This window comes from Erithacus rubecula (assembly GCF_903797595.1).
Source record: "Erithacus rubecula genome assembly, chromosome: 1".
NCBI lineage: Eukaryota > Metazoa > Chordata > Aves > Passeriformes > Muscicapidae > Erithacus > Erithacus rubecula.
Window position 1 is genome coordinate 75,009,228 of NC_136658.1, and position 27,866 is coordinate 75,037,093.

At 42.4% G+C, this 27,866-nt stretch overlaps 1 protein-coding gene and 1 long non-coding RNA gene across 5 annotated transcripts in view; both read left to right on the plus strand.

The window, feature by feature from the left end:
- The window catches only part of LOC306801677, a 32,503-nt gene extending 25,095 nt beyond the window's left edge, over positions 1 to 7,408 (plus strand). For all 4 annotated transcript variants that reach the window (XR_013774156.1, XR_013774157.1, XR_013774158.1 and 1 more), the window contains one exon: positions 6,832 to 7,408. This is a non-coding gene — a long non-coding RNA (uncharacterized lncRNA). The remainder of the gene's footprint in view (positions 1 to 6,831) is intronic.
- Positions 7,409 to 17,335: 9,927 nt separating this feature from the next.
- Positions 17,336 to 26,008, plus strand: HMGB1 (high mobility group box 1). The gene is made up of 5 exons (XM_079298558.1): positions 17,336 to 17,595; positions 20,316 to 20,478; positions 20,746 to 20,891; positions 21,862 to 22,036; positions 24,034 to 26,008. Exons 2-5 carry the CDS (start codon positions 20,329 to 20,331, stop codon positions 24,208 to 24,210), a joined length of 648 nt encoding a protein of 215 aa, XP_079154684.1. The 5' UTR covers positions 17,336 to 17,595; positions 20,316 to 20,328; the 3' UTR covers positions 24,211 to 26,008.
- Positions 26,009 to 27,866: the final 1,858 nt, after the last annotated feature.

The window sequence follows — 27,866 nt, forward strand, 5'->3', positions numbered from 1 at the left end:
AATTAAATGTTATATGTTTTATATAGGTTATAATGTTATAAATATTTTTGTAATTGCTAATACACCAGGGGAGTGTGGGTCTTAGTGTGTGCAGTGACTGTGTGCTGTTCAAACTAAACCAGGACAATCTTACTAAGATAACCAAGCAGTATAGTTGTGGCTTGCTCAGGATTCAGTGCTTTAGCTAATTCTAGCTTGCTTGTCTGTGAGTGAATGGTAAGTAGTCAGTTTTTGGGTGCTTGTTAGCAAGATTTGTGATGAGAATCCTTGTTCAAATAATAATTTTATAAAGTGATAAAGGGAACATGTTCAGTATCGGGTGTTTGAAAAATAGACAAGGTTCTAGGAAACTGGCTGTGATTTGAAATTAGGGAAAAATACATTTTAGATAGAACCTGCAGTGATTGAGTAAACAAGTTCATCATGCTGTTTTTAATTTTTCATCTATTTGCCTTTACTGCTCACATAAAAGCTCAATGTGTCCAAACTTCAGTTGTTTCAAAACCTAAACACAGCTACTGTTGTTAATGAGCTATAAATAGTATTTAATGCAAACTGTAGGAAGTTACTGTGACATTGTAAAATTTCAATATTGAAATCAAATTGCTGTTCCTTTATTTAATTTATATTTTTTACATAGGGATTATCATATCTGCTTAAACCATAATGCAGTTTCCCATTTGACTAGTAAGTACCTCCTAATGCTTCAGCTGATGTTAACTACAAGTGAGTTGCTTCCTGATTTCTCTATGTAGTAAGGTTTAATTTATACTGTCATTGATAGGGACACTGTATTTAGATTAAAAACTGCATTTCCATGATAATCAATATGAATGGATTATATATGATGTGAAAAAAAACATTTCTTCTGCTCAGTTTTGAATTTTCCACACTTTCAGTGTTTCTTTGTATTTTTTTCTTGTGTTGTAAGATAGGAAGTATACAAAGTCTGATCTGACCTCTCTAGAGCAATTACATGTCCATGCATCATATTCTGTATTTGAAACTTTCTAGTTTCTCATAGTAGGATATTTTCTATGTTTATTACTGTTCACACTTGAACCATACCCGTATCTTTAGTGTCTTTTTGGAGAAAGTGTGACCTGTACCTCATATGGTTTTTTTTTGTTTTTTATGGTAAGATCATAGCACTGATTTTTATCATCCTATTACAATGGTTTTCTTCTAATTGTCTTGCATTGTTTAATCTGTCTGTTTTATTATTTTAATTTTGATTGTAGTGGTGTGTTGAACGGAGCTTTTTCACTAAATTGCTGAAGTGGGCCCTGGTTCCTTCCACAGGCCAAAGCAACTGGAGTGTTTTCCCATTAGGGGATAACTGATCAAATGATTGGCTTCCATTAAACAGGTGGAATCCTTCCACCCCTTTGCACCTGACACTGGCATGTAGGGGTAGGACAAGGGTTAATGGCTTGAAACTGAAAGGAAAAATAGTGTTAAATTGGATGTTAGGAAGTAATTCTTTACTGTGAGTGTGATGGGGGTACTGGAACAAGTTTCCCAGAGAAGCTGTGAATGCCCCATCCCTGGAGGAGTTCAAGGCCAGGTTGGGTGGTTGGTGCTCCTGGTCCAGTGAAAGGTGTTCTTACCCATGGCAGGAGGGTTGGAGCTAGATGATCTTTAAGGTCCCCTCAAAACCAAATTAATTTATAATCCTATGACCTGTCTAATTGATATTGATAATTAAGACAACTCCTGAAATGGGGCAAGGACTTTATAGCTGATGGCCCTTGTCTTTTGTTTTTCATGTAAGTTATCTTGGCCAAACTTGTAAGCAGGTAAGTGTTAGTGCTTGTGAGTGAGCGAATTTAAGACTGTGAGTAAATTGAATCTATGGGAGACAAATTGATGTTAGTCACTAACATTTAATCTGGAAACTTTGTAGGTAACTGTTACCCTCCCTTTGCCTAACACATTGAGTTGTATTGCACTAAGTTCCTTACAGTTGTGTCTTTAATTTGAAACCACTTAAAACACAGACTGGTTTTTTTGATGGGTTTGTTTTAATATGTGTCTGTTATCTATCTCTCTATCAAAATTTAAACTTGATTTAATGTTTCTGGGGTCCACTTAGTAATTTTGGTTAGATTAATAATTTTCCTTGATTCTGAGTAACTGAAATAACTGCAGATTTTATGCCATGATATTTGCCCCAGTTACTGAATTATTAATGACTGTACCATAATACAGGACCAAATATGTCCTTTTCAGCATTTTGCAGTTAACTCTTTGCTATTAATGACATTTATTATAATGAAATCAAATAATTTAATTCAATATTTTCCCTGGTTAGATTTTGATCAGATTTTGTTCTGTGACTGACTGCGTCCTCAATTTTTTGTTGATTGGCTTCAGGAGACATTTTTCTCTTACTTTGGGCTTTGAAAGAATTTATTTTCTGTTATCTGGAGCAAGAACTAGATCATCACCAGTAGCAGTTGTTCTATTTTCTTTTTTACATGGTGCCTGGTATGATTTCTGGTTATTGTTTATGCAGCCTATTCCAATGTCTAATCACCCTTTATGTGAATAAATTCTTCATTATATCCTAATTCTTCCTAATATTCCTATTCTCCCTTCTCTGCTTTTTAGCTATGATGGTTTGTCTTGGGGATTTGCCCATATTCACAGAGGGGAGAAAAAAAACCTGGTGCCTGCCATGAACACATTCCAGGTCTTTATTATAGGATTGAGGACTTTAGTAAATGCCAGAGTTGAAGTTAGTGCACAGAGCTGTGCATCATCCACCAGGATGTGTAATGCTATGATAATTGCATGATCAGGATCTGTTTAATGAAATACTGTATAGCATTGTAAGACTGTTTTTTGTATAATGGTAAAATAACTAGTTCCTGTAGTGCTTTGCATCACTCAGACATGTGCTGGAAAGAATATCTGCAATTTTAAATCTTAGCAGTGTAAATATAATACAGTTGAAAGTAGAAAATGTGCACAGAGGAGGAGGGAAATACTAGTAGTCAAGGGGAACATTCATACTCTAGAGATAAAACTTATGTAACTAAATCAAAAGACTGATTTCTTTAGGCCATTTCCACAGCATATGCAGACACTCCTTCACAGGACATTTTGCAGTGTTTCAGGAGTTCCTTCAACCAAATCTCTCTCAAAGAGCCTCTCTCTATTTACTGTAGGGTAGGATCTGTCTCCTACATCCCACTCTTGCTTACTTTAGACATTTGAAAACAGGTGATGTGTATATAACTACTTATCACACATTTTGCTCATAGGGGCTGTAGGGGCATGTTAGTAAGCTAGATTTCAGAGAAAGCTTTGAACAACAGCAATGCAGTATGTTTTCAGATATTTAAGGCAGTTTCCATAAAGTGTAAGGTGAAAGACAGGAAAAAGGCACTAGAGGTTTGTTTGAAAATACACCATGTGGGTGTGAGAGGAGTTGGAAACTGGACTCCTGGCACTAAATGGCAAGTGGGAGATAGGAGGGGAAGAGATACAAGAAACATCCCTGAATTTTACTTTTTTAATCAGCAAAAAGTGGAGGGTGTTTAAAGTGTTTTAGCCAAAAACAACATAATAATCAAATTAGACACTATGATCTAATGGTCTTTTCAGCTTAACATTTTATGAAAATTGGCCTGGTTTCAAACATGAGCAAACCACAGCTGTTTTCCTGACAAAGATTAAGGAGCAATAGGTGTGATGGTGATAAGCAAGGATGTACCTTGAAAGGGAAGACAAGTGGTAGATGCTGCAGAAGTAGTCAGGGAGACAGTGATGTGTTCTCAAAGTGCTTGACTAGGACAGGGGTCTTTGCAGCAGTTCTCTCAGTGAATGTGTGTGATATCTGGCTGTTTGTCAAAAGCAGAGAGAAAAAAATGTTGCTTTGCTGAATCAAAAAGCAGAGAGCAAAATCTTGCTGAATCAAAACATGATGATGATTAACCTGATTGAATACTTAAGCTGATTGGGAGGATTAAGAAAAATATCATCTTGGAAATGTTGCATTGAATGTATCTGCAAACTATGAATATGAATCTTGGGATTTGGAGCATCTGTGGGATGCAAGGTGATGCTAGAGTTATATGTCAGGGTGATGGTGTAGCTGTGCAGCTTTGTGTGTGTCACCAACAGTTAAATCATCCATAGGGAAAATTGTAAAGATCTGTCCTCAAGTATAATTGTATTATTTATTATTTGACGCTCTTCACTCCTACAACTGCTTCCCACATAATATTGCTTAGAATATTTCCCCACCTGCCACAAAGGACTGGGCATTAATTGTTGAGTTTGATTTGTAATGTCACAGTGGGGTGCCTAGCATAAAAAGATGTATTTTGCATTTGCAGGGAAGGCACTGATCTTTTCATTTGGTTTCTAGTAATGGTGAACACAGATACAGTAATTTCCTTACAATTAAATTATGAAGTCAAGTTTTCTAATAGCAATACTCCATAGTATTTCAGTGATAATTAATTTATTCTGTTCCTTATTCTGATTCTGCCTGATGATACAGTAATTCCCCCCAGGAGGAGAAAGCTTTCAGTTTGCTTGAGAATTTCATAGCCAGGTCCCATACCAGCCACAGTCATTTTTCCTTCTCCTTCAGCATGTACCAGAACTCACAGGTTGAGAAAGGACAGAGGAAATACATTTGCTCTTGGCTAACTTCCTAGTGGTGTGTAGTTGTATGGACATGGTAGCAAACAGGTGTGAATTAAAACTGTTTCTAGGCATTTCTGATTTAAACCAGAGATAAGGCAGTTTTAGTATCAAGTAGGCATAGCCTGAAGAAAAATCCAAACAGCCTTTTTTTTTTTTGTTTTTTGCTTTTAATAAAGTTCTGCCAGGTGTGGAAACCTAAACTGTTAATTTATGTTTGCAAGAGCAAGAAGAAAGGTTGTCTTAGGTGTTGAGTAGTTAGGTGTCCAGATTAAAAAGATAAAGCTTCAGGAAAAGGAATTTAAACCTGCATTTCTTTGGAAATGTAACTCTGGCAAGGGATTTTATATTAATGGCCCATCAATGGTTTCAGGTTGTTCTAAGAAAGAGCAGTGATAGCCAGATAACTATTTTGTTAAAAATAGTGAAATCATTAATTGATTGAGCAAACATACCCCATGGGCACACTGGGCCCTGGGACTGGGACCTCTGCCTGCACAAGGCTGAGCCCTGCTGGCTGCATTTTCCCTCCAGGTCCCTGTGTGCCTACAGAGTGACCCCAGGCTGGAGGCTGTAACTCTCTGGAGGTAAAACAACCAAAATCTGACACTGTATTTAAAGTCCAGTGTTGTTGACTCTTTACCATGTGCTAGTTTCAGACATGCATGTGGGATGTAACTGGGAACTCCATATCAAAATGGGAGTATAGATTTTGGTATCTGTCCTGAACTAACAGCAGTTCTGAAAAAACAAACATTTCCTTTCTTCACAAATTTTGGAAATCTCATCTGCCTTGCATATCTGTGAGTTTCCTTATATATAAGTGGTCTTAGTCAGTGTATTGTCTTGGTAAAAAAGGTTTCTTAATGTCCATGTGCATCGAGAACTTCACATATAATATTATTTTTTCCTATCTAGAAATGATAGCAGTTTGAGTCCTTATCTCTCCATGAGTGCTATGGGCAAATCAATGTCTCAGTGAATTTAAGATATCCATGTCCTCATGTATCTTGAGTTAATTTTTAAACTTATTAATTTTTTTTTTTTACATAAAGGATCTTACTGAATCTTGAGCCATGCTGCAGGAGATACAAAAGTAATCAGAGATTGTTGATTGTCTTGAACAATTTTTGGTTAGAAGGTGTATTTATATTTATTTGTCTGGTTGCATGCTGATCTCTGAAGGTGTAACTCTGCACTAGTAACAGGAAGAATGGTATCATACTCCTGGACAATTTATTCTGTCTTTGGTCTGGCTGTCTCAAAGAGGTCATGCTAGTGAAGGTACAAGGTGCAGTGATGACATTTGCAGGCATGGTGAATTACATTACAGCCTCCCAAGGTGAGAGATAGCCATAGGTAGAGAGGAAGCATTGACCCTTTCCTGGGGTGGATAATAAGTGCTGGTGTGGAAGTTTGGATGGCACAGCACTGCACAGTGTAGCCTGTGATTGATTCCATGTGCTTGTGCCACCATAAATCTGGTATTCCTGTAGAGTCTTCACTGCTTTTGTCACACACTCCTGTTAAAGTCTGTATTTCAGTGGGCAAACCTCATTATGAGATAGGCATTTTTTTGCTACAGTCTGTTTTCAAATTAGCAGTTGTGTGATACTAGGGGCATGCTAGTGAAACCTTAGGGAGATGCACTGCCAAGCTAGAACTTCTCATAACTTTCAGATAAGCATAACAATGACACTTCTTATAGAAATATTATTTACTTTCTATCAGTTTTAGTGTTTTAAAATATGGGGAGATTATCTCATTTTTATTTTGGCCATTGTGTTACTAAGACTAAAAATCTACACGAAGAACTGATGAAGACAAATACATCACCTTTATTGATTTTTAGACCACTTTCTTTTATTAAAAATAATAAAACAAATTACATATATCAACAAAAAAGCAGCAGCACACAGGAGGTGAGCAAAGACACTGCAGGTACTTGTGTTTGCCTGAAGGGGAATGTGCTGTGATCAGTTAATGCTCTTTAAATCTCTTGGTGTAAGATATCACTGCCTTTGCTGTAGCTGAAGCATTTTAGGGTAAAAACAGAGATCTTGTAATGGTCTAGGCACTCAGATTATTTTTCTGTGATTAGTTTAGTGTCTCTTTAATTAGAGCTGTGTGCTGTGTTACCTGATTTAATTGTTTTCTTCTTTACATATTTAGGACCTAGTTCTGCAGCTGGATTTATTCAAATGGACCTTGAAAGCCTGGGGGCCTGATGAAATTCATGGGACTCTGGTGACTGCAAGTTCTCACTCTGAAGATTTGATTGTAGGCCTGAACCCAAATTTCTATTTCGTTCTCCTGTCTGTTTGCTTCTAAAATGATGAAAATTATCCTTTAAAATGGTGATGTCTTTAAGTCTCATGCACATCCACTTTAGTAGTGTTCAGACACTGTGTTTGGGATGTTGGTAGACATTGTTAAAATATTTCTGTTCTGTTGTGTGCCTGAACCTCAAGATTGCTCTGATTGTTGTGCTAGATTTTTACATTTAGTGGCTTTCTACCTAAAATGGAGATCATCACCTGTGTTTTCAATCATTGTGGTATTTCTCTTAACTCAGATTTTTAAGCCAGAGTAACTGTTGAAACTGTTCAGGTTATTATAAGTAAATTTGTTTATTTCTTGCTGGATACAAATATTTTATTTTGCAAACTTGGTAGCCTAGTATTACTGAAACCTTTCAATATGATGATACTGTGATGTAATAAATTAAGTAGGAAAAGACATTACCTTTTATTAGCTTTCCTGTTGCTTTTCTATTCCTATGGCTGTGGTTACACAACGTACAACACAGTGAAGATACTTTTATTTTTTTTTGTGAGCCAGTGAATACCTTTTGTTGACAATGAGTGCTGTTACCTGTCCTATTCCATACTGCAGTTTTACTAAATGCTAAAGTTATAGCCCTGATAGAAGCTATAGACAGGACTTCGAAAAATCACATATAGAGTGCAATCACAAATAGAGTGTGAGAGGAGAAAAAGATGTGTTCTATCTCTATTCATGTTAGTGTTTATATTGTATATATTTTTAAAGCAAATATGTAGCATTGTATGATAATTAAGAGATTAAAAGATCCAAAACTTCCTTTCTATATAGAGAATCAGAAAAACTATTTTTGTGGGCTTATTGCAATGATATTAAGGAGCTTCACAGTATTTGGTGAATTTTTGCATATTCCCAGAACAGAAAAGCACCATTGTTCTGTTAACCAAGGAGAAAACTGAGCCACTTGTTTAGTCGCCAGTAAAGTCAGTGATACTAAATGGATTCTCCTGCCTTTTAACCTTGTGCCTCCAGTTCCATTTTTCCCTCAAGACCCAAACCTTCCATTATCATGCTGTGCTTTGCATTTCTATGTGAAAGGCCCAAGGTGTTTCTGTTGGGACTCCCAGAAAATGAGGAAGGTGAGGTTGTTTGGCCATCTGCCAAGGTGTGAGGTCTGACTCGCTCCTTGCTCACTGGGGCTGCTGTGAAGGCAGAGGCAGAACTGAGTGTTCTGTGTGGCATTCAACTGCCTTAACCACATGCCCATTGCTCTCTTCCTGTAGTTGTCTGTCTTGTTCTCAGCATAACTCCTGAAGACAACATGTATACCAGCCAATAAATAATCTAATTTGATGCACAGCCCTGATTCACTTCCTGAGCCGTGTCCTGCACACACGGAGTGGCCGCAGTCCTGTGGAAAAATTCAGACAGTGCACAAGCCCAAAGAGTAAGGCTGTTAGGTGTTTAAACTTTGCAATGAAGCAGTGTTCTTTAAAAGTCACTTATTATAGCTGTAGCTTGAAGTATTTTTAACAAGGATGAAGAGAAAAATGAAAGCTTTTAAAACTGGTTCTAACTGATTCCCTGTCCAGCATGTGAATATGTGAATATTCAGCTCAGTGAACTCAGAATATCAGGCAATGGCAGGAGGCTGGCCACCTCCAGGGAGGGAGGGAAGGAAGAAAGAAGGATGGGTGCTTAACACCATGGGTATATCCAGTTTGCTTCCAAGTCTCAGGGACTATTTATGGAATGTTGACCCTAGCTTTTTAGCTTTTGTTTTCTCTTCAGCATTCCCATCCTGAAAAATGAGCTCCTCCAGAGCTTCTCAGTGCAGTAGACATAGGGGGTGTTGCTATAGTCTGTCAATAATATAAGTGAAGAAACAGAAGTCAAAGGTAGGCTTTTCTCCTATATTTTCCTGTTGAAAAATAAGAGGAGATGCTCCCAATTCTCTCAACAATGAATTTCAGGAGCTATCCTTCTGATCCTTGATCTCACAAATAGATGGAGATCCTTGATGTCCCAAAAAACTTTAATAATGGAAAATGCTGCACTTGGCTTACCCTTTTAATCTGCTTCCCAGTCAAACTGTAGTGGCCTGCTGTGTTTGTGAGCTACCAAGGATGGAGTGTAGGCTCCAGTGCCAGAGCAATTGTGTTGGGAACATAAACTTGTCTTGTTATCTTTCATGTTAGAATTTGGTAGCACATTAAGGGCTTTTTCAGAGAAATCTTGCCAGACCATGGTCTGAGTTTCAGTTTTTGTTAGTGTCTGCTTTATCTATGGATGGTGCTTGAGATTTGGTCACCAAGCCTAGTAATTTGCTATGAGGAAAACAAAACAATCTCATACTTTGCTTTTGCATGTTTTTCTCTGGGATATGCAGTCTTTTCACACAAGTAATGCAGCAGGTTCCTGTAGAAAGAACTAGTGGGGATACTGTTAGGGAAAATTTGGTCAACCCATTCACTGAATTTCATAAAAATCAAAATACTTGCAAAAGTATTCATTGGCATTTTGTTGCAAAATAAAAATGAAAACCCTGATTTTGGTATTGTTTTTTTAAAATAAGGATCAGTCTTCAACCTTTCATAGCTGTAGAGAAATGGTGGGAATGGGACAAAAGTCTCGATAGGCAGAATCACCTCAATTGTGTATCTCAACACTTTGTATCATGAAACCCTGGCCTGAAACTGCTGCCTGTCATATCAGATATTATTATCACTGATTTATTATGTTACTTCATCTTTTGTGCTTTTTGTAACCTTTTGGCAGAGATCATGGATTTTTTTTTTCTCTCTCTGTTTTGGGTGTCTTCTTTTGGTTTGGGGTTGAGGTTTTTTACCAGCACCTAACAAAGCACCAATCCATTATTTGGCTTCCAGGTACTAGGATAATACAAGTAGTAATCATGCCTGCTGCTAAAATTTTTCTACCTTATTTCATTTGCATTTGTTTGCCTTCAGCTTCTAGTCATTGATTCTTGTTATGCTTTCTCTGATGGATTAAAGAGCTCTTTAGGACTTACTATTTTCTCCCCAGGAAGGTGCTTTTACCCTGTAATCAAGTTACTTCTCAATATTTTTTGTTGTTGTTTGTTTGTTTTAAGAAAATGTGAAACAGATTGAGCTTTTTAGGGTTCTCATTATTTTTTCACATTCCTGGATGATTTTTGCTCTTTTCTATGCATAAAACTGTGTGCTACTAGTCACATACACAGAAGTAAAATTATTTTTCTAGTTCCTCTTATGTTAGTATGGTTAGAAATTGATGTTATTTCAAGGTCAGATAAAAAACCCCTACCTAATGTGCCTTCTACACATCTGAGTGTAGTTATTAGAGGAAAAGAATGGATGATTTAAGAAACATCTAAATATTTTTAAGTGATCCACAAATCAGCAAGAGTGGGTGTGCAGGAGGGATGCCAAAAGTATTTATACTGAGGTTTTTAAGGAGCTAGAAGTAAAAATAAAAATAATAATTTTAATTTTAAAGCAACAATAATACATCAAACCTTAACTGCTGTGTTAAGCATAGTAATACATGCAGAAATTTTGTAGGATTGAATGAAGAATATTTGTTATTAACATATTGTTGTGGGTCACTGGAAATAGACTGTAAGTGGATGTGAATATACATATCCCTTATATCCATTTAATCCTATAAGTAGTCACTTGCTTATATTTGGAAACCCAAGAACAGTTATGTGATCTGTTATGCTGAAATAGAAGAATTAACACAATAGTTGGAATTCCTTTTGTTATAAAAGTTATCACTATTAATAATATAATATATATAAAATAATATAATATAAAAGGTCAAACAATCAAAATCCAGAGCTTCAAAGAGGCTCTTGAAAGTTTTACTGCTTTGGTATTTCTTTCCAAAGAGGTGGCTATTTATTTTGATTTGCATCCATACTTTAGGACAAGGTTAAGTTAAATTTACACAAAGGAGACTAATCAGATGCCTGTCTAGTCAAAACATCTCAGCCTACCCAATGATTTTCATGCATATCATGCATATAAGCATCTGAATTGAATCTGTGCTCCCAGCCCCACACTTATCCCTCCTGGAAGCCATCAGATTTTCATTGCATTCAACTTCAGACTGTTTAAACTCTTGGTGCTGGGCATTAGTTTAATGCAAGTTTGTCTAATGCTGCATCTGACAAAACTTTGAGGTCACCACATGGACTGTCTGTCCAAACTGACTTGAATTTTGACTTTGAAAAGAATGTGTCTTTCCATTGTAACAGCATTCCTCTGTGAAATTTGGGGAATATTCCAAGGAATATTTGTTTCAGCAAAATGAAAGTTCATGGAAACATGGTAAATGAGGAAGAAATGAGATTTATAGTAAAGCAAAATACTTAGAATCCTCTAAAACTCATGACAAAGAAGTAAAGGTGAACAAGAATTGAATAGAAAGCCAAATGGCTTCTAATTAAGAAGCTACTAAGATAAATAGATTTAGACTAGAAATTTGTGTGTGTTAATGAAAAACTTACTACTAAGATTTTGGTAACACTGGGTGACTTGGTGTAGAAGTTGTTCCCCTGCAATGATGAGTTCACAGAGCCCTTTTCAAAACAACTGTCTGCTGTTGGAAAAGGCAAGAGAACTGGACATTCCCTTGAATGTTTTTGGTATCTCAGGCTTAGTCAGTGTAAAGTATATGATTTCTTACATTCTAAGTTGCCTCAGTTTCTTCTCCTGAGTCTCAGAAATCTTGGAATATAATAATTAATTAATCATTAAATAAAAAGAAATTACATCACAGGGAAAGAAGATGGTGGAAGAAATAGGATGATTATGATAGAAGCTGTAGACAGTCTCCATGAGAATGCTAGCATGACTTCTTTTCTCTCAGCTAATTAAGAGGTGATCCTCCTTTCTCAACCATTAAGTTGTCATGGCTGCATGAAATGGTAGGTGTTTGACCAGTGCAGTGCAGTACATACTGGAAAACTATTTTGGAAGTGGGAGGAGAGGGGGGTCTGACTAGAAAATTACTTTCCAATTAAATAAGGCTACTGATGACTATATGGTACAGCTGCCAGAATGCATTTTTCAGCTTATCTTTGCACAGGAGTGTGGACAAAAGAAGAGAAGGAAAAAAGGACAGAAAGGAGAGAGATGGAGAAAGGTTAAGAGTTCTTTGAGGCTGCTTCTGCTCTTCCAGGATATGTTCTTTGCCCTCCCCAGTGAGTGGTGTATGTTGATAACTTGTAGTACTTAAAATCTTCCTTAAGCACCACATCTCCATGGGAAGTTAGCAGGTTTATGAAGTTCCTGAGTACATGGACAACACCTCGAATGAATGAGAAACACTCCATTGCATTGTAAGGGATGAGGCCAACCCAGGGACACCCATGTATGCTTGGCTGTGTTCAGCAAAAGGGTAAGACTGTCCTGTCAAACTATGCAAGTTCCCCTTTTGAAGCTGTGAGCAAATGGTTGTTTCCTCCAGCAGTTCCTGTAACTGCTTGTATGCACTCTACATTCACTGTAGATCTGGGTAGTTACTAGATAGAATGACATGTGCTGCATCCTGTTTCTTTGGATATCAGCATCCCATAAATTCACGTTATTTTCTTGATTTGTGAAAATAAGTCTGTGCTAGGATTTCTAGTATCGGGGACTGTGTTGGCATTAAGGTGTCATCCTTATATCCGAAAGCAGATGGTTTGGTCTGTGTTTCAGTACCATATGAAGGATCAGAGACAGCTCAGGTGATGTTTATATATTGTGTATTTTCAGAAAACATGTAGATAAGGAAACAGTAGCTCTGTCCTAGTACTATACCTAGCTCTAGGAATCTTTCCAGTTTGACATGGAGCATTGAGGTCTGTCTAAAGGAGTCCTGGTGATGAGAATCCTGGCCTGTTGAATCTTCTGGGCTGGATAAAGTAGGAAGGAAGGGCATCTCAGGTACTTTTCATCACCTTAAATCTGGTTGGATTCTGCCTGTTCAGATGTAGAAGTCTAGCAGTGGTGTCAGCCAGAAGCTGACCTGCCTCTAGACTGGAGTGAGGGACACAGAGTACTAACACCTTCAGAGTAGTGTCTGTGAAGATGGACAGTAGCATTTTGGGTTTATTAGAAGCAGCTGATAACTCTTATCTCAGTAGTAGGCTTGTGTGTACAATACATAAATGAGCTGGAGATTTTGGAGGGGACTAAATATTTGATGCCAGAAAGTTGAAGAGATAAGTGGATGTTGCACTGCATGTTGTGTTCTCTGCAAAGCAAACATCTCAGCAGGTCAGCGATTTCAGAAATAGTGCAGTCCTGAAAGAACATTTTTTGAACTTCTTTTTGCTGTTGAAGCTGAACACAGTTCCATCTGTCTGAAACTGCACATTGAGAGCTTCACAGAGGCACTTAAAGAAGTTATGTACTTATGCATAAGGAATAAGATGCTGAAGGAATCATATTTTATAAGAGTAAATCGATTAATCTTACCATAAAATGGTTACTTTCTGTACACATATTAACTTTAAAAAAATGTTCATGGTGTACATGATCATCAGAGGAAAAGTCCATACTGATGTATCTTCATTGTCTTTTTGAGCTGAACAGTGTGGGTATATGTTTTTGCTATGAAAAATTGTTTACTTGGATACTTTGCCATACATTTGCTAATTCCACAAAAAGTGTACAAATTTTCATATTACTCGTTTTGTGGATAAAAGCACTGTATAAGTACTGACCCTGATTTAAGAATGTGTCAGCTCTAGAAACAATGGAATTGACTTCAGGGCTCACATGTCAACAGAAATCAGCTGGTTCACACGTGAAGCTTGGTGAGGAAAGCACTGCAGCGACACCAGTGCCATCCCTGCAGCGACACCAGTGCCATCCCTGCTCCCTCCCATCCTTGCTCCCTTCCTGCCTCTCCCAGACTGCTGCCTTTGGTCAGCACAGTCACCACTTACACACCTGGGTCAGCCAGCCAGCCACTCATCCATGGGGAGTGGACTGAAAGCCACTTGAAACCCAGCTCGCTGATAGAAGAGGGGCAGCAGCCTACACAGATTATTTGACACAATGTGAGCAAATCCAGAGAGAAAGGTAAAGCAAGTCAGGTTCCGTGCTTTGGTACTGTTTGCAGACATGCTGATCCTCATTCCTTTGAACTGAGGCTTTGTCTTCCAGAAATGATTTTAAGGAAATATTTAAAGTGTATCTCCTGAAGATTTCAAGTAAGACACCAGTGGAAAAAATTGGCTGCAAGTCTGCATTTAATAACTGAGAATTGTGTTCATCTGGGCTGTGCACAGCCTGGCACTGCAGCCTCAGGAAAAGGGCAAACATGGCCAGGGCTTTTTAAAAATATGCTGCAAAAATCCTGCCCACAGTAGGGATGGAAGTGTTCAAAAGCAACAGTGACAATCTACACTACCAGCAGCTCCATCAGAAGTACGTTGCACAGGTGCCCTGTCTCCACAGATGTTTTGCTCTCATTTTGAGCTGAAAATGTAACTTTTTTGTTGAAAAAGGTTTTCAGATCTTGTTAAAAATAGCCTCATAGTAGCTTTGGATTTGACTGTCAAGCTAGTTGTTACTATGCCATTTTCACTATTAGAGTCCAGTAATTTTGACCCAAAGAAACAATGATCTCATTCCTTGGGAGGGAGGACAGAGTGACAAAATCTGGAGGTCCCGTGAAGACACTGAATCTGTTTGTTGTCAAAGCAAGCTATGAAATCAACTGCTTTCCTGCCAAATCCCACTGGGGAGTAAGCAGTGTCCTTCACAGAACACACATTTTGCAGGAGAAGATGGGGGCATGGAAGAACCATGTTCCTGCCCTATGGGAGGTGTGCTGCCCTACACCCTGTGTCTTCTGAAATTGAAGTGTGTTTTCCCACCTCCAGCAACAACCACAGCACTAAAGTGGGCAGAAGCTTTCTAAGATTCTTTATATAGTGTGACTTCATCAAAAATTCTGCTGGAGTAGTGTCACCAATGTGTTTAACAGTTATTTTGGGAATGGGGGAGAATGAGATCTCTGCCTCTTCTCTCAATCAGGCTCCCCTGCCAGCCAGGTAGTCTGTACTAGTTGGAATTCTCCGTCATTGTTCATGTTTGCTGAAAGTCTTTAGTTGTGAGTTACACAGGGGATGATAGGAAGTGAGAGGAAAATTTTAATACAACTTTTTTCATCACTCAGTTGGAACTTTTCTGTTCCTACTTAGCAATCAATACATTGTTAAGAACAGTTTTGTCTTTGGAGAGGCCTTCTTCTGTTACCCCTAAAGAAAACTGGAGAACAAAAGGATTTTGTAAAAAAAGGTTGATAATGTATAGCTGATGTTTCCATTTAAGTTTAGTTTGGCTTACATGAAAAAGGAATTGAACCAAAAGGTTCCTTACAAACATTTCCAAGAAAGTAGCTACAACAGGTATCCTAGAAACTGAAGTACTTGAAGACACATATCTAATAGAAATCCTAGTTTTACACTTGCTTTGCACACCAATCTGTATGTCTTTTCCCAAAGTATACTCTAGCTTGCAAAACACCAAAATTACTAAACAGGGGTTTTGAAACTTCCTCTGCAGCTACATACTTTTTTTCCTGGAGCAGTCATACTGGGCTGTTGTGACCTGAATGTTCTGTGGGCAAAGCTTATGTGTAAGAAATCAAAGGTGTTTTGTGTTATCCATGTGATCTCAGTGACTGCACCTGTCTAGTGGAGTGTAATTTAAAACAGATTTGAACTTCAATGAGGTTTGCAGAAGAAGGCATGTTCGTGAAGTATCAGAAGGGATGTGGCACAGCATGAACAAGAGAAGAAACATATATTGCTTCCGTAAAAAACGCTACTGTCTGCAACTGATGAGTAAATTCTTTTGTATTTCTGCCATCAAGGGTTGCAGAAGAAACCCACTCAAATATGCAGACCTTTACAGGCCGGAGCATATAACTGACAGAGATGAAGGAAAAGCCTTACAGGAGTATGTCATGTAATCAAATTCTCCTCACTTGCCTTTTACTGAAGATTCAGCTCTAGACAAGAGCAAGAAATAAAAACATTGCTTTCCTTTCTGGTTTTCACAGAAGAAACCTTAAAGCTTAGTATGTGCAAAGCTATCAGCTTCTACACACTAGACCACATAAATACTTGTGCTTTTTACAGTTTCCTTCTGTACCATTTAAAGGTTTAAACTTTAAATGCAAATCAGAAAAAAAACCAAAAAACTCCAACCACAAACAAAAACTTTCCTTGAGACAGAAACACTAGTCATGATTTCAGGTAGCAGAATCACAGTCTTTATATGTCCACAAGCACTTCTTCACAAATGAGACAGTTTTATATTTAGGGTTATTTAGAAGGATCTTTGCCTTCCATGAAGCACCAGGCCTTGCCAAAATCGCTATCCCTTGTCTGTCAGACCAGAGACCCTTCCAAAACTCCATGGATATATTTTGAGAGAGCATGATCATTAACCAGTTATCGAAATCCATTATTTACTCTCGAATATTTGTGACCAATGCTCTCTTCACTCAAGTCTATATTACTACAGCAAGTGCACTGACAGTGCCTCTCGGGGCAGAGCAGTGGTTTTGGGTCTTTCACAGAAGTGCTCCTCCCAGCGCTGTTCGCACCAATAAAGTGGTGTAAACAGCGGAGCTGCTATTAAGGGGTATTTCTCCTGTTCGCGAGTCCTGTACAGCAGCCTGGTGCGGTGCAAGTGACAGTAAAAAAGCGGAGAGGAGCAGCAGCGACCGCCAGGTCAGGTATGGCACAGCGCGCCCCGCACCGGGATGCCCGGGACTGCGGCGGGACATCGCTGCACCACTGCTGAGGACTGGGGGAGCTGCCGGAGCACTGCCGACTGCTCCTTGTCACCCAGGAGGTTACAGAGAAAGCCAGCATCTTCCGACTGATGTTCACACAGGTGCTGAAGCCATTTCTGGAAAAAGAAAGAAAAAGACAAAAATACCATGAAACAACAGAACAAAACAAACGTCCCTGGACCTCGGGGAGGGGGCAGAGCCGCTCACGCCGCCGCGGCAGCGGAGGGGAGCCCTGTGCGCCGGCTGGAACGGGGCGAGAGGAGGCGAGACGCGGGCTCGGCCGGGCTCCCCGCTGAGCTCCGGCTTCCGCGCCTGGGCGGCGGGGCGGCGCGGCCGCAGGGGTGGGGGGCGGCAGCGGCCCGCTCCTCCCCGCGGGGCAGCCGCGGCGGTGCCCTCGGGGCGGCAGGAGCGGCGGGGGCAGCGGCGGGGCCCGCGCCCCTCGCAGGCGGCGGCGCAGCGCCGGGCAGGCACCGCCGCTCTGCGGGCCCCGCCGCGCCCGGCTCCCTGCGCTCACTTTTATATTTGCGCGCCCTTTCCCTGCTCCGTGACGTGTCCCGCGGCGCGCCCAACCCGCGGCGCGCTCTGGTCAGGACAATGGGAGCGCCTGGGCCAATCGGCGCGGCGCTCGGCTTGGCGGCGGCCAATGGGCGCGGGGCTGTGCAGAGAGTAATGTTACCAGCGCCGCGAGTGTGAGGAGGCTGCGTATCGATCCCGCGCTCAGCCATTGCGGTGCACCGGGCTGCACAGCGACCCAGCCAGCGCTGGGGCCGGGCGGGCGGCCGCGGGAGCGTCTCTTGGGCTCGGGGCCGAGCGAGGGCTGCGTGCCGACTCTGTCTGACACGGGTGAGTACGCGCCGGGGGCCGCTGGGCCGGCCGGGCGCGCTCGCCCGCCCGCCCGCCCGCTCGCAGCCCGGCGGTGAGCCGGCGGTGGCCGTCGTGCCGCCGCCGCTGCGTGACCGCGGAGCGCGGGGCAACCCCGGCACGGACGCCCGTACACAAAGGCGAACGGGGCCGTGCCCGGGAGACCCTTTCCCGGGCGGCGAGCCCCCCGGCCGGGGCGGGGCGGGGGCGGCGGGCGACTTCGGGAGAACGGGGCGCCGGGAGGCGAGGAGCGAGGTGGGGAGAGAGAGGCGGGCGAGGGGTGCCCGGCGAGCGGCCGGGGGTCGCCCGCCGCGGGGGGCGAGGGCCGCGCCGTGCCCCGTCGTAAGCCGCTTACACGGCGCCTCGGCGGAGCCATCGCCGCGGCGGCGGGGCAGGCGGAGGGGCGGCGGGGGCTCCGGGCGGCCCGCGCCGCGCCGCCGGGGCGGTGGGGAGTGCGGGGAAGCGGGGCGCGGGCTGGGGCGCCGCTGGCCCCGCGGCCGCCCGGCTGTAACATGGCTGACGGCAGCCGCGAGAGAGAAAACAAGGCGAGCGGCGCGGAGCAGCAGAGGAGGCGCTCGGGCGGGCGGGGGCGCAGTTCGGGGGAACTTTTTTCTTCGGCAGCTGCCGCTCGCCCGGGCGCGGGGCCGGCAGCCCCGGGGCCGCGCAGCTCGGCGAGGCGAGGGAGCGAGCGGGGGTCTCCGCAGCGGCTTCTACCGCGCCGCCGGGGCTCGGGCAGGCGCTGGAAGCGCGCTGGTCCCCCCATCTTCTTCCTCCCCGCTCCCACCCACCTCCCCCCGTCTCCCGCCCGCCCTCCCCCGGCTGCAATGGCTGAGCGTGTGCGCCACGGTAGCGGCGCGCTCACACAAAGGGAAGGGAAGGGAGGAAGGAGCCATGTTCTGTGCGCGGCGGCGGCGGCGGGCGACGCCACAGCGGCCATTCCGCGCCGCCCGCCCTGCGCAGTCACCGCCGCCCCCGCGGGCGGGGGTCTCCGCCCGGCCCCGCCGCGGCCCCTCTCGTTGGGGGTCCCGCCGCCCCGGCTCGCCGCCCCGCCCGGCCGCGGGGGGTGTGGTGGCGGCGGGGGGGTGGGGAGCGGCCGGCTCTGCGCCTCGGCGCACAAAATGGAAGGAGGCTCGGCGGCGGGTGACCTCCTCCGCCAGGAGCCTGCGCCATGGCGGCCGCTCCCGCCGCCACCGCCGCTGCGGCGGCGCGGCCGGCAGGGAGGGAGGGAGCGCAGGCCGGGGCTGCCTCGCCTCATGGCGGCCGGAGCGGGCAGGGCTGGGCACGGGGCGGCCCCCCCGCCCGGGGGCACGGGGGCGGCGGCGGGAGAGCGCTTTGTCCCGCCGGGGCCGGGGGTCGCCGCCCGCGGGCGGCCGCGCCCCGGTGGGTGCCGGCTCCTGGGCATGTGCTCGCCGCTGCGAGCCCTCGCCTGAGCGCCGAATAAACTTACACGTGTTCTCCCTAATAACGGGACTAGTTTTCTCTTATTTTTCCCCTTTTTTTTTGCCCTTTTCTTCCTTCCCTTTCTTTCTCCCCTCGCACCCCCAGCAGGTCTCTTGAGGCACTTTTGAAGTTTCCCTCTGCCCCCCTCATAGGGGCAGCGTCCAAAATGGCGGGAAGGAGGAGGCTTTTAAACGGCGGCGCCGGGGTCGCTGCCGGGCCCGCCCGCGCCGCCCCGTGTCCCGCCGGAGCCGCCGCCCCCGGCCCGGCCCCGCGCCCGCAGCGTCCCGCGCCTCGCAGCAGCGGCTCCGGCTCCTGCAGCCCTCTTGTTTACTTGAGAGAAACTTCTAACCGGACGTGTTTAGTCACAGAGCAGAAATCTGTTTCTGTCTATCCGCCAAACCGATAGGAAATGCAGCTTCTGTGGCAATACAGGCAGGCACCGCCTGCCCTTTTTAATTTTTTTTTTTTGTCCTTTCACGCTTTTTCCCCCCGTTTTTTAAGAGCTTGTCAGGAAACGATTGACTTTTTACAGGGAGCCATGAAGAAATAGTCCAAATGTCTGACTTGGGTGTGAAAGTTCCAGGAAGGTATTCTTCCATCCCTGAAAGTGTCAGATAGTGCTCGTGCTGAGCACGGCTCTGCTGGCTGTATATAAATGTTGTGCTTCTCACTGTGTAGGTTATAACGTATTTGGCCATGTGAGCTGTTTCTTTCCTGTATTTTAAGGTATGCCTGCAAAGTCAAGGCTTTTCTAGTACACGTAAAGATGGGTCCATAACATATGGCATAGAAAAGAATAAAAAATATAATTTGTGAATAAGCACCCAGGGCCCACAGGGAAGAGGTAGAAACATGGGCTGTAAAAAGAAAATTAGAAATCCACTGAGACAGGATACTTGGGTACTTTTTTCCTCCTTTCAACAGAATTTATTCTTCCCAGGCATATGAATAATACACCAGTAGTAATTGTGGTGTGTAGTCTCCACTGCAGTACTTGCCTTCAGATTGCTTGGAAGGATAGTTCCTGTTTGCAGGAGACCATAACTGCATGTTTTGGAGGCCCTTTGAGATTTCAGGTTGCTTGCATCCAGGTCACCTCAGACAAGGATGACAGAAATTTTCAGTAGATTTTCCAGAAGGGAATTTTTCCCGTTGTATGATTTCAGAATACTGCTCCGGCACGATCCTTGGTTGTGACTTACTACCTGCCTTGGTTTGTTGAAAGTACAAGTCTTAAAGGTGTCTCATTTGCTTCATTACAGAAAATCAGCAAAAATGGGTAAAGGTGATCCTAAGAAGCCGAGAGGTAAAATGTCTTCATACGCCTTCTTTGTGCAAACCTGTCGGGAGGAGCACAAGAAGAAACATCCAGATGCATCAGTGAACTTCTCAGAGTTCTCAAAAAAATGCTCAGAACGATGGAAGGTAGGAATAGGTGCTTAGGAAAAAACCCACAGAACTTTAAATGACTGCTTTTTCTGAAATACCATTTGAGACTGTCAGTGATGTCTTTAGAAGCTTGGGTTTTGGCTAAGTATGCACTTGTAAGAGAGCAGTAACTCTACATTGTCCTTGTCTTACCTTTAGCTTCCCCCAGCTGAAATTTTGGGATGGACTTTGGTATCTTTATTAATCGTAAGATACTGTTTTGATCCTTATGTGTCCCTTCTTGTGATTTTAATTGCCTTCCAGACTATGTCTTCTAAGGAGAAAGGGAAGTTTGAAGATATGGCAAAGGCTGACAAGCTTCGTTACGAAAAAGAAATGAAAAACTATGTACCACCCAAGGGTGAAACAAAAAAGAAGTTCAAGGATCCAAATGCACCTAAGAGGCCTCCGTAAGTAGATTCCTGGCTGTAGGTTGTCTTGTTTGGGACCATCACACTGATGTGTATCTATAAAATGGTAGTTTTACCCAGGAGCTTCAGAAATACAAGACTATATGATCTTCCTCACCAGTGGTGTAAAGATAGGTTGAAATTTTAGTTATGAATGCTGAGCTTTTATCTTCAGGTAGACTGTCCCGCTGTCAGAGTTGGAGTAATGGCAGCCTTTAAAAGTACATGCAAAAACAGACTGTGTGATTTTGACTGATTTTTCTAATTTTGTTAAGATGGTAATTCCAGTGTAATGTGGCAGTAAAGTACTGCAGGCCCTGCTCTTATCACCTCTTGGCTTGAGCAGAATTTTTGATTGGCAGGCAGTTTAAAATTGGAGTGTTTTGCACAGAACAGATTTGAGGGCTGATCTTCCTCAAAACCAGGTTTGAAAATTAAAACTTTAACCACGACATAAATATAACTGGTTTCAAATTAATCTCCTTCTAGACACCAGTACTTTATTGTGTGTGTATGTATGTGTTTTAAATTGAGCTAATCCTGGAAGGGGCATTAGAATTCCTTTACAAGCTAATGTTCTTACTTGGGCTGGTGCTGTGGTCTGGAAATTCCACTTTTCTAGCAAATATTGCAGCCTCCCACCTCTAACAGTTCTGACATAACAGTTGCTGCTCTAATATCGTTCACTTAACTAATGTGTAAAGCTTTTCTCAGTGTCTGGTATATAAAATCTGCCTATCTGGGGATCCTGCCAAAAATGGGACCAGATGTGCAGCACTACTTAAGAGAAGAGGGTGCATTGAGTTTGCCAAGTGGCTTGTTCAGTTCTGATATCTTCCACTGTAATCTACATCTGCCTCACTTTTAGATGGTTTTTCCAAAATGCTCTTAACAGTAGCAAAGGTCCCAAAAGTTGCTGCTGTAGGGAACTCTAAATTTTCTATAATCTTCTCTTATTTTTCCTCTGTAGTTCGGCTTTTTTCTTGTTTTGCTCTGAGTTTCGTCCAAAAATCAAAGGCGAGCATCCCGGTCTGTCCATTGGAGATGTGGCAAAGAAGCTGGGAGAGATGTGGAACAACACTGCTGCAGATGATAAACAGCCTTACGAAAAGAAGGCTGCAAAGCTGAAGGAGAAGTATGAAAAGGTAACACTGACATGTAGGGAGATACTTTGGGGAGGTCAAGCCTCAGTTCAGACTGTTATTCCCTTATTGTGTACCCTGATACCTGATGCTGCAAATGCTAATGACAGAATTCATTAGATTTGTTGAAAAAGGTTGTATGCAGGGGCAAATGGTTCATTGGAGTAACACTAAATTGAAGTCCTTTACCTTGAACTATTTTTATTTGTCTGTAATTTCGAGCTGTCACTGGTACATTAATAAACATCGTGGGTTCTGTATCATGACTAAATCCCTAGGTCACAGCAGAATTTTAGTTGGTAGCTGTAAGTAATTCTGGTAAGGAATAATTAGTTCTCCCTAATTTTGCTCATGCTGGCGAGTATCCTTGAATGTTAGGATAATTGATACACAGAGATGATGTTCAAAATTCATTCCTGGGAAAATGACAAAACGCAAAGGAGATGTTCATTTTAGGCAAGTGTTTTTCCTGGATCTACTTTGTGTCCATGTCCTTTCTAGTAATGAATTTGGTTAATTATGCATATGAAGCAGCTTGTCATACAGTTTTTTTAATTATTAAGGCTAAACCCTGCCATTATAATTGGAGCTGTAGAATTCTGTTGTGCACACAGGATTGTGCTGTGCATGGTTTTATTTCTAGAGGCAGGTTACCATCCCAGTATGTGGAAGCCAAGGGAGCAGGAGGGATGCACGTTGGCATCCCATGGTGATGCTTCACAAGAGGTCAGCCACCACTTAGAGCTGGCACACAGCACCAGTGCCCATTGTGTGCTGTAACCTCCTCTGGGTATTTTTCCTGCTGGCAAACACATCCAGGTTCAAAATTCTTGCACTGTAGCATGCAAAGTGGAGCCTTGGAGTCCTGTTGATGTGCCAGAGAGGAGTTGCAGGTCTAGGAGCTTTCACAGTGCTTTCTGTACATCTTCATGGTAATTGCTTGTACACACAGCCAAGGCAACTCGGATGTTTTTTAAATTACAGAATTATTAATCCTTATTTGTGGATATTATTTTAATTTTCAGTAGCAATGTCTTTATTTCTTACATGTGGCGTTTTAAGGTGTAGTAATCTTCACTATTTCACTGCTTGGCCTTTGACTTAGTGGACATCACACCTTCTCAAAATCTCCTGCTAAGCTTTAAGGGAGTCCAAGAGAACAGTAAGATCAGTGGTGTTGTGTTTATTAGGTGGGGAGTATTTGAAGACCATCTGTGTAAATGTGTTGATGTTTCTCTAACTGGTGTGTATAAGCTTTGTAGATCAATTCTCCTACCTAATTGTTTTACTGTTTTGGCACAAAGTTGAGAAGTCTTAACTGCTTTTATGACTTTGCCTTCCAGGTACAGTTTTGACTTCCCTGTAACAGGAACTCAGTTTCGTGCGTTTCAAACGACTAGAGTAAATTTATTGCATGCAGAAGGTGGCACTGTCTACCCTTTAATCAAGTTCTTATACCTTTTATTTTGTAAACTTCTGTTAGGCAGAGTTCAGTCTAACTGCTTTTTGCTGAGGCATAGCATTGCAGCTGTTAGGCTGGGTCATTCTGATGTGTTCTGGGTGGCTAATCTCAGTTTTGTGCCTCAAACAAGGGTTTTCCTGTGCAGTTCTTTAGGCATTGTGAAAGGTAGGGCTAGAAAGGGACCTTAAGAGGTCTCCCTACTTCATTTCCTTATGGGATAGTGGGCTCAGCTGTATTTTTACCATCAGAGGCAGGCAGCAGCTTTTCCAGCCTGTTCCCAGAAGCCCAGCAATGGAGATTCCTTAGCAGCCCTAGCAGTGTGCAGTAGCACGCCAGTGTGATTTCTGTGTTAGAGGGTTCCTGTTTCTTTGGCTTCAGTTCACCTTGGAGCTGCAGCCACAGCTCCTGGCCCTACCCCAGCAGATGTGCAGGCAGGGCAGGTGCCTGGGTGACTGCTGTCACAAGGGGCTCTGGAGGTTGCTCAGACCTCTTGGCTGGTTACATCTTTGAGAGATTTTTCCTACTTTTCTTCTCCAAGGATATTGCTGCATACCGGGCCAAAGGGAAGGTTGATGGAGGCAAGAAAGTAGTTGCCAAGGCTGAGAAGAGCAAGAAGAAGAAGGAAGAGGAGGAGGATGAGGATGAGGATGAAGAGGATGAAGATGATGAAGAGGAGGAAGAAGAGGAGGATGAAGATGATGATGATGATGAATAAGTCTCTTTTAGAGCAATTTCTTTCTTGTCTATAAAGCATTTAACCCCCCTGTACACAACTCACTCCTTTTAAAGAAAAAAAAAATTGAAATGTAAGGCTGTGTAAGATTTGTTTTTAAACTGTACAGTGTCTCTTTTTTTGTATAGTTAACACACTACCGAATGTGTCTTTAGATAGCCCTGTCCTTAGTGGTATTTCAATGGCCACTAACCTTGCCTGGTACAGTGTGGGGGTTGTAAATTGGCATGGGAGTTATAAAGCAGGTTCTTGTTGGTGCACAGCACAAATTTAGTTATATTTGGGGATGTAGTTAATTTCTCATCTTCAGTTGTCTCTGATGCATCAAAAAATAATTGTTGTTCTGTTAACTGAATACCACTCTGTAATTGCAAAAAGGAAGAAAAAAAAGTTGCAGCTGTTTTGTTGACATTCTGAATGCTTCTAAGTAAATACAATTTTTTTTTATTAGTATTGTTGTCCTTTTAATAGGTGCCCTTGAGAATCATACTTTTTCATTTCTCTTTTTTTTTTTTTTTTTTTTTCTTTTTCCTTTTCTTTTGAGGGGAACTCATCTTTTGCTTTATTGAATGCCCGTATGGGATCACGGGAATATTACAGTTTTCATCTTTCATATAACCAGCTGATAAACAAAGCTTTGATCTGCATACCCTGCATTATCATGATAGGGTAAGAAAAGAAATATATAGGCCTATGATGAAAATATTCGTCCATAACTGGAAACGACAAAAATTCAATCTCAGCAAATGGATACTTGTTCAGATTTTTGTGAAATGTAATATTCTATTGCGTTGCATGAGTTTACCAGTCTTGGAGAGTTGAGAAGTATAGAGTTCAATTTTACAGAAACTAAATACTTTGGGGGGTGGGGAGGGAGGGAGTGTTAAATTTTGTCCTAGAAGGACCCATAGGAAGAGTGTATGTCCATCTGGTGTAGAGAAATTTACAGGTGTGACTCTGTTACCATGTAATGGAAGTTATATTTGTAAATCTCTGAACACCTGGGAGTGATGAGCGTACCTAAAATGTGTAAAGTTAAAAGCATGAAATGACCATATTATTTTTTGGTGACAGGTCTGGTGATGGCCACGGGCTTTATACCATGAGACTCCTGGTAGCAAAGGGCCCACAAGAAATGATTTTTCTTTCTAAGATTTCTATAAATGGTACCATTATTATTTGTTAAATCTATGTAAATTCATATTTGTATTCTTGAAATTCTAGTTTTAGCCCTTTAAACAAAGTTGTATATTGTCTCAAATTGAAAATGAGATAAGATGTATTTTTCCTGTTAGGTTTTATACCGCACTCTTGATGTTTGCCCATTTTTAAGTTAAATATAGTTGTATGGAAAAGTACATTTTATTAAATTTTGCATTAAAAAGTTAAATGTTTATGGTATTACCAACAATGTCTAATTTGGTCAAATACAGTTCTCTTCCAAAACCAAAGCTAAGGGGTTTTTTGCATATTTAGTAAAACTTCAAGTGCTGGCAGCTGTAACTATTTTCACATATACCTGCTTACCAGTTTGGGGGACAATTCGGCAATTTTGTGGTTACAAAATTATGGTTCTCTTAAGTGCCAGTGTTTAAAAACAAACGAAAAAAAAAGCATTCTTGTAATTTTACACGCTTTTGTGATGGAGTATTGTTTTGTTATACAATTTTGACTTTCAGATTCTTATTTCAATTTGCATTTATGTATAACTTCAGGAGAAATATTGAACATCTGAAATCCTGGATGATACTAATAAACTAATAATTGCAGAGGTTTTAAATACTTAGTTAAATGGCTCACTTAATACCCTAAGGATTTGGGGGTTTTTGTGTGTGTTGGCGTTCTCAGATACATACCATCCCTGTTTTCTGTTCCAAGCAGAAGAATGATGCTGTTTGCAAGGTCTCCATGTAGAAAGGGTAGGACAGGCAGACTTTTTTTTGTCTCCTTAAACTGGGTATTGGACATTCAAATGCTTGTAACTGATGACAAATTTTCTGTGCTGAGGGATTTTTTGTTTCCCCAGGTCATCAGAGGAAAGAAGACATATTTCTTGTTCTTGGAGCAAGCATACTTATTAAGATCCCCATAATCTTGTACCTTTGTTCTTGGTGCTTGATGTTGACAGAAGTAACTAGAGGATTCAGCTGATCTTAAAAGATGAGTAGAGTGCTTCCCTGGCACGGCCTTAGCCCTGCCTGTGACTTTAGCACGTTGGTAACAAGCAGAGGCTCAAGGCTGGAGAGGGTGGGTAATGGAATTATCAATGCTGATTACTGAGGAAAAGAAGCCCCTGTGTCTCACTGCAGAGGCCAGTGTTGGGTGGGAGATGCTCCAAAGCTTCCCCAGAGCAGCCGTGGTTTCCTCATGTGCCTGTAATTCAGCTGAGCTGGCACTTGGATGTGGGGACCACAGCCTTCACTTGTGTCTGCCATAAAACTTCTGAAACAGTGGAAGTGCTCCTGGTGAAAAGGAGTGCCATAGGTAGATTAATCCCCCTTTTTAAAGAAGAGTTGCTGAGGGTTGTTGCTGGAAAGGACCTCCCTGTTCTGCAGCTGTGCTCCCCTGCTAGCTCCAGGGTTTAAATAATCCTCTTGATTAAAACTGAGTCTCTCACTGATAGGTCAGACTTGGCTGCTCCAAGATTACTTGGCCCAGGTCAGTTACTGCTGACACTTCAGCTTGAGTCTGCCTCTCCTTGATCTTTAAAAGTGTGTGCTTGTTGTAGAAGAGGGATAATGAGCAGTGAAATTGGGACTGTTTATGAAGTGGTTCCCTACAGGGGAACTGACAGCATTGACATCACTATCAAAAAGCATCTCCTAGGGCTTTAACCTTCATATAAATGCTTGCTGTAGGGGTAAAGAAAAGACTTTCCTGTTCTAAACAACAAAAAATTTATTGGTCTGGAGAGAACTTGAATGTTAATGTGTGGGAGTTATGATGCCTTGAATGCCAAATGGAGCCAGACCGATTTTTTTTCTCAAGCTGGTCCTAAAAGGAGCTGCAGTTGCACCTAGATATGCTGTGTAATTTTAAACTGGTTTAACTAAATGCATGGACAGTGTTCATCCCTTCTGCTGAGCTTTCAGTCATCACACCAGCTCTAGCAAAAAGCTGAGCTTATTTAACAAAATGTTCCTGTCCAGGCAAACAGGCCCCTGGAAACCTGAACTATGGGGTGTGAAGTGGCTGATTTCTGTAGCTTAATTAGGGCACTGCTGACACGGAGCCTCTTTACAGCTGCTTTTATCAGTGTAACCAGCCCGTCCTGAAGGAGAAAAGGCTGAGTAACAGCTGGGTCTAGGCTTGCTAGAGGGTGGGAAGATGGATTTGAGTGACTCCTCCAGAAGAGGAACCAGGCAGACTGCAGCCACAGCGTTGGGTTCTCTAAATGGGAGAAGAGCCGAGCTTGGAAAAAACCTCTCCTAATTCTTGCTAGCCTAAGGGTTAGACCTGCTAGTTAGAATAAACATTCCCATTCTGCCTTCCCAGCTATGCCTGACAGGAGATTAAAGGAATAAAGGCAATGTGCTGCGTTTGGTTATGAGTTATTCAATACAGAGTCTGTAACTGAGACATGGCAAAATACAAAGATAGTGTTTAATACAAGAGATGATTTTCACCATTTCCAGGTT

Bases quoted from the DNA above. Each gene is read 5' to 3' on its own strand.
- HMGB1 (XM_079298558.1), top strand. From the start codon at position 20,329: ATGGGTAAAGGTGATCCTAAGAAGCCGAGAGGTAAAATGTCTTCATAC. The intron at 20,479-20,745 runs GTAGGAATAGGT...ATTGCCTTCCAG, and splicing joins AATGCTCAGAACGATGGAAG to ACTATGTCTTCTAAGGAGAA. The intron at 20,892-21,861 runs GTAAGTAGATTC...TTTCCTCTGTAG, and splicing joins AATGCACCTAAGAGGCCTCC to TTCGGCTTTTTTCTTGTTTT.